Below are 6,860 nucleotides of genomic sequence, written 5' to 3' on the forward strand. Positions count from 1 at the left end.
CAAGTGAAAACACCCAATACATTCCTGTTTATTATGAGACTGTATAAAGTGAAGGTCAGTTTCCCAGGTGCATTCTTCAATAGGCCTGGGCCTCAAGCAGTCTGAGGTCCACTCCCGAATCATATAATGGGTTTAAGAATAATGATGTGCAAAACTACAAATACTAGAAAGTATGGGATTCAGATATTGACTTTTGATTCTGCTACACCGAGGAACTGTTGTATCCCTTAGCCAGGAGGAATAAGGGCCATGCCTCTGCCTGGATTCTCTTTTTTGGGACTCATTCTGTTCTTGCTCAGTGGTGGTCCACTCTGAGATGGTCACTTCCTTATGGGATTGTTTAATATCAGTCATACAATCTGAGGCCTTCAAACTGATGTGGCTCCAAGTTTCAATTTTAAAGAGAAAGACTTCGTCAACTGTACCCAAAGATTCTGTCTTTCCTTTAATATACTCTACTAAATCCAGGCTGTACATTTTTCTTACAATGATATTTATCTGAATGACTTTCTATTCTGTCTCTAGTTCATCTGTATCTTGTATTTTTTGCTTGTTTTACTCATTTTGTTTTTTATGTGCTTTGAGATGTAGCATGGAAAGACAGAAAAAATAATCACAGCTTTTGGCAAGGTTGAGGCAGCAGTATGCTGTGACAATATATGAGAAAACCTTGGGGAGAAATGAGAGAATTCTAAGCCGGGAAAATAGGCGAACTACCCTCCAACTGGATGTGTCTCTTCCTAGGCAGTCTTCAACTGTTGAAACAGATCAAGGACCTGCCTGATCAGCAAATCCTTTTTGGCTGTATTAGTTTGCTAGTGCTGCTATACCAAAGTACCACAGATTGGGAGGTTTAAACAACCGAAATTTAATTCCTCACAATTGTGGAAGTTAGAAGGCTGAGAAAAGGTGTTGGCAGGGTTGGTTTCTTCTGAGGGCCTCTCTCATTGGCTTATAGATGGCTGATTTTTCCCTTTGTCTTCATAGTCTGCACACTCTGTACATGTCTAAGTCCAAATTTCCTCTTCTTTAAGAACACTAGTCAGATTAGAGCCCACCCTATTGACCTCATTTTAATTTAATTACCTCTTTAAAGACCCTATCTCCAAATACAGTTACATTTTGAGGTACTGAGGGTTAGGCTGTCAACATATTAATTTTAGGAGGTAAAACTTAGCCCATAACATTCACCATCAGAGGCACATTTTAAATCTGTCATTTTTATTATTACTAGACAATAAATGTGGCCTTTGTTCATTTGTTAAGCAGACTTTTGAAAAATCAGAAGAGTTAAAAGTATGTTACAGATTTGTTAAGTGCAGATGCTCTTTGACTTATGATGGGATTACATCCTGGTAAATTCATTGTATGTTGAAAATATCTAAGTAAAAAATGCATTTAATTCATCTAACCTACTGAACATCACAGTTTAGCCTACACCATCTTAAATGTGCTTAGAACACTTATATTAGCCTACAGTCGCAAAAATCATCTAACACAAAGCTTATTTTATAATAAGGTGTTGAGTAGCTCATGTAATTTATTAAATATTATACTGAATGTGAAAAACAGAATTGTTGTATGGGTACTCAAAGTACAGTTTCTACTGAATGCATATCACTTTTGTGTCATCATAAAGTGGAAAAATTGTTAAATCGAACTATCATAAGTCAGGGACTGTCTGTATGTAATTAGCCCTAATCATTTTTTTTTTTTCTAAAGGTTCCTCCCTAAAACTGGAAAGTTAATTCTCTGCCCACAGGCCGTATGAACACACCATTTCTTCAGTGATAACAAATATAACCTGAGTACTTCAATATGCTGTACTCCTTGTTTGCACTCCTCGTATACTACCAGCGCTTACAAATACTGTTTGGAAGTTAATACCTAAGATAGATAGTTTTCAAACATAGTTTTCTTCCTATTGCTCTTATATCACCCACTTCATCAACTCTTCAGTATGTCTACAATTAAATAAGTATGAATCCCATTGGCCCAGAGCTATAGAATCTTACAATAGCTATTAAATGTGATATTTACCACATTCTCAGCATTAAGTCAGACAGGAAAATCCCAGAATTCATTACATTGGGACTTAGCACATAGAGATAACTTGACTAAGTACAGTTTGAATGTTTAACAGCTCACAAAGATATTAACTGAAGGATATTGGTAATTTATTCTTAAATTAAGCAATCATTGCTTGGAAAGGTATGAAAACATGGAGGCTCCTATCTATTTTCACCTTTTTCTGTTTTTGTAAGAGATATTGGCAAACTTCTGTAATTCTTATATTTGGAATTTGATTTGTAGTTGATATTGCCAACTGTTAGTCTTTATGCCAGCTAGCCTATACTTACAGAACAATCAGAATATGCAAACTCAGAAAACCCACAGACTACAGCTCCAGAATATTGTTTTTCCTTTAGAACTTTCAGGGATGAAAAATCCAGAAGTGTCTCTCAGAAAAAGATGTTTGTTTTTTTGTTTGTTTGTTTTGAGACGGAGTCTCGCTCGCTCTGTTGCCTAGGCTGGAGTGCAATGGCGCAATCTCGGCTCATTGCAACCTCCGCCTCCAGGGTTCAAGCGATTCTCCTGCCTCAGCCTCCTGAATAACTGGGATTACAGGCACCCGCCATTATGCCTGGCTAATTTTTAATTTTTAGTAGACAGGGTTTCACCATGTTGGCCAGGATGGTCTTGAACACCTGACTTCAGGTGATCCGCCCACCTCGGCCTCCCAAAGTGCTGGGATTATAGGCGTGAGCCACTGTGCCCAGCCCAGAGAAAGGTTTTTTAACTAATTCTTTTTTTTTTTTTTTGAAACAGGGTCCTGCTCTGTTGCCTAGGCTGGAATGATGTGGTCATAGCTCACTGAAACCTTGAACTACTGGGTTCAAGTGATCCTCCCACCTCAGCCTCCTAAGTGGGACTACAAGCATGCACCACCACTCTTGGCTAAATTTTTAAATCTTTTGTAGAGATGAAGTCTTCCTATGTTTCTCAGGCTGGCTTCAAGCTCTTGGCCTCAAGCGATCCTCCTGCCTCAGCCTTTTAAAACTAATTATTGATTCAATAGCATTCCCACAGCCAGAAAACTCATATGGCTTTGAAGTCAGTTCCCAAAAACTTAATTTAAAACAGGATGATTCTTCCAAATACCAATTTTTTTTCAGCATTAGAGGACTGAGCTACAATGCTGCCAGAAAATGTCAATTATTCAATAATTCTAACTTATGAGTAATATAGAAAAATACCTATTAGTCAAGTTAAAAGTCATTAAGGATCAAACAACAGGATCTTAGGATACGGGACTAATTAGGACCAGATACCCCAGATCATGGAGTTCAGTGGTTCTCAAACTTTAACGAGCATCAGAATTACCTGGGAGGCTTGTTAAACTATAGCTTGTTGGGCCCTACCCCCAGAATTTCTGATTCAGTAAATGTGGGGGGTGAGGGGGCTCAAAAATTTGCATTTCTGACAAGTTCTCAGATGATGCTGATGCTGTTGACCTAGGGATCACGCTTTGAGAACCGCTGATCTTGTTGGGTTTTCTCCTTCTAAAGTTGTTTATCAGCTAAGAGGACTGTTTATTTAATGAAGAAGATGTTCTTGGCCAATTTCTTACCTACCTCAAGAGTAGACAAGCACAATGGCTGAAGAGAACTTACTACGTGAAACACCCAGATCGTACATACCATAACTCAGTGAGGTAACTACTACTGTGATACCCATTTCACAAATGAAGGGACATGAGAACAGGGAGTTGAGCCCAGACAGGCTTCAGAGTAAGTTCTTAGCCGTTTCCACTACTCTGCTTCCCATGGTAACAGATAAGAACTTAACTGTGTGCATTGATCCATCAAGAATAATGACAGTGATCCTGGGTACAGTGGCTCATGCCTGTAATTTCAGTACTTTGGGAGGCTGAAGCAGGAAGATCACCTGAGCCCAGGAGTTTAAGACCAGTTTGGGCAACATAGTGAGACGCTATCTCTACACACACAGTTGTTTTTTGTTTGTTTGTTTGTTTGTTTTTTAATTAGCCAGGTGTGGTGGCTCGCACCTGTAGTTCCAGCAACTCAGGAGGCTGAGGTAGGAGGATCACTTGATTCTTGTGGTCAAGGCTGCAGTGAGCCATGATTGTGCCACTGTACCACTGCGCTCCAGCTTGGGCAACAGAATGAGACCCTATCTCTAAAAAAATAAAAACAAAAATTATATGTCAATGAAATATGCCAAAAACATGTTCCATTTTAAACAAATTACTAAAGTGGAACATGATTTTTACAAACCATGTTAAATGCATGCCAATTACAAGAACCAGAAACCAACCTGAGCTATACAGCTGAATGTGAAATGTGCACAATCCAAGGGCTTCAGGAAGAGACTAGAACGAGGACTTGGAAAGTGTTAAGACGGCTTCTCTCTGCTTTCCATTTCATCTGTTTCTCTCCATAACAGACTTTCCCGGCAGTCTCAGTTCACATGGAGGAATCTGGCCACCCCAAAACTCTTAAATTTACATTTGAAGGGTGGCAAAATATGCTACCCCAAAACATTCCACTCTGGCATAAGGATTACTTTCAGCTAAAGGTACTTGAAAAATAGATACAAGAAGGGCATTCTAATCTCCCTTTTTCTTCCTGAAAATAGGAAGTTAAAATCTCCCATGTGAAAGATGTCCTCCCTGTATTAGGAGAAAGGAAACATTATTCAATCGGGAGTCTTAGCTGAGAGAATTCTGTACAAACAGAACTTGTTAAGATAATTATTATCTTCCTTTTAGCTTCCCAACATAATTTAGTTACTTTTCCACAATTGCCTCTCTTTGTTCAACCCAATATATTAATAAAAGCATGTAGTTTTTGCCATTTCTTTGGGTCTTCATTTCTTTATGACAGCTCCTATGTCACATAAAATTTATATTAAATCTTTATGCCTTTCTCCTACTAACCTATCTTATGTCAATTTAATTCTCAGGCCCAGCCAAAGACCCTAAGAGAGTAGATGTAAAGTTTTGCCTCGACTACACATTCACAAATTCAGGCCCACTCAGATTAACTGGCTGTTGCTCAGTTGTAATCCCCAGTTCCTAGTGGAGAGAATCTGAATGGCCTTAAGTGTTTCCCCTGGTTCAATCATTTATGGCTATGGAAGTGGGGTCATGCAGTATAACTTTGGCTACTTCTGTGCATGAGGCAGGGGAGGAAATCATCGGCTGTGAACAGAGCTCACACTTTCAAAGGAGTGCTCTCAGAAACTCTTGCAGTGCTTGATCACTTCTCTCTATCACAGGATACCTTCTACCTCTTATAGTAAAGTGTAGACCAAGAATGTAATTCGTTCCTGACCTATCAAATTGGCAAAAACTCAGATGCCAATACACACTGATGGTGAGGCTGAGAAGAAATAGTCACTCATGCATTAGTGATAGGAGTGCAAAAGGGTGCAAGCCCCATGTCAAACCTACAAAATATTCAGGTGCATTAATCCTCTAAGCTAGAAATTCCACTTCTGGGAATCTACTCAACAGGGATCAAGAGAAATGGCCGAAGAGTATAGATGTTTTCAGTCCCTGTACTTTTAAAAGAAGATCATAGACAAAGGATATCTTATTGCAATATCAAAAAACAAAAAGCCACCCATGATCCTTGTCCCTTACACGCCAGTAATTAAATGCAGCCAGTCTTGCAATACATGTGCTTTTGTATACCACATATATATACCATAGAAAAACTGCATTCAATTTTTAGAATTTTTAATTTGCAGGTAGCATTTTACAGGCAACTACTGCTATTTCATACTGTGAGGAAAGTCTGCCCTATATAATGTTGATGTGATATAGAGGGAAATAGCTCCAAATATATCTAGTCCCACTGATGTGTGGTACTGGGGACTGCATTAGTTACCTCTCTCTGCATCACAGCTTTTAGAGCAGCTAACATGAAAATGCTTCATCTAAGTGATAAGCAAATCATATGGAAACATTTTACAGCCAATGTATTTCATGCAGATTGGTTGAATCCTGGGGAAAATCCAAGTAGAGCATGGTTTTAAGTCAATCGTTTATCCTCTTTTTTTCCCTGTAGTACATCTCTTCACATATTAAAGACTTGAAGAGTGAAATGTTTGAGGAACTCCTTAAGCACCTTTGCCACTCTGCAGATGAATTCCGGGAGGTCATAAAAGCTGACATGCGGAGGCAGATGTTCGCTGAACTCTTCCTACATTGTGACCATGGGAAGGTGGGTTAAGACATTTAAAGAATTGCTTCTTGGCCAGACATGTGGCTCACGCCTGTAATCCCAGCACTTTAGGAGGCTGAGGCTGGTGGATTGCTTGAGCCCAGGAGTTTGAGACCCGTCTAGACAACATGGTGAAAGCCCATCTCTACAAAATAGATACAAACTTTACTGAAATATATTTGTTTATGAACCTTATATTTATTTGTTTGTATCTCCATGTCCAGAAAGGATTTAAGTAAGCTCACAAGAATAGAGAAGATGCAACAACAAAATGTAAACTAAAAGTAGGATGAAAGAAGAAAAAAATAAGAGAGGGGATAGCAAATGAACCTGGGAACAAAGCCCCAAATAATGACCTAAATAGTCGTCGTGGGTTGTTTACAAGTTTGGATCTAAGATTCCTAGCAGTGAATGTGAAAAGGAAAACATGACCAAACACACTAATGACAATGTTTATAAGATAATTACTGACCGGGTGCGGTGGCTCACGCCTGTAATCCCAGCACTTTGGGAGGCCTGAGGCGGGCGGATCATGAGGTCAGGAGATCGAGACCATCCTGGCTAACACAGTGAAACCCCGTCTCTACTAAAAATACAAAAAATTAGCCA

The 6,860-nt window shown here is 39.2% G+C and overlaps 1 protein-coding gene across 1 annotated transcript in view; it reads left to right on the top strand.

Annotated features, from left to right (window-relative positions):
* Positions 1-6,860, top strand: part of EFCAB5 (EF-hand calcium binding domain 5) — a 170,793-nt gene that overhangs the window by 78,023 nt on the left and 85,910 nt on the right. The window contains exon 8 of the mRNA XM_011990371.1: positions 6,096-6,251. Within this exon, the coding sequence (XP_011845761.1) occupies positions 6,096-6,251 (156 nt within the window). The remainder of the gene's footprint in view (positions 1-6,095; positions 6,252-6,860) is intronic.

Source organism: Mandrillus leucophaeus, unplaced genomic scaffold (genome assembly GCF_000951045.1).
Source record: "Mandrillus leucophaeus isolate KB7577 unplaced genomic scaffold, Mleu.le_1.0 Scaffold379, whole genome shotgun sequence".
Lineage (NCBI taxonomy): Eukaryota > Metazoa > Chordata > Mammalia > Primates > Cercopithecidae > Mandrillus > Mandrillus leucophaeus.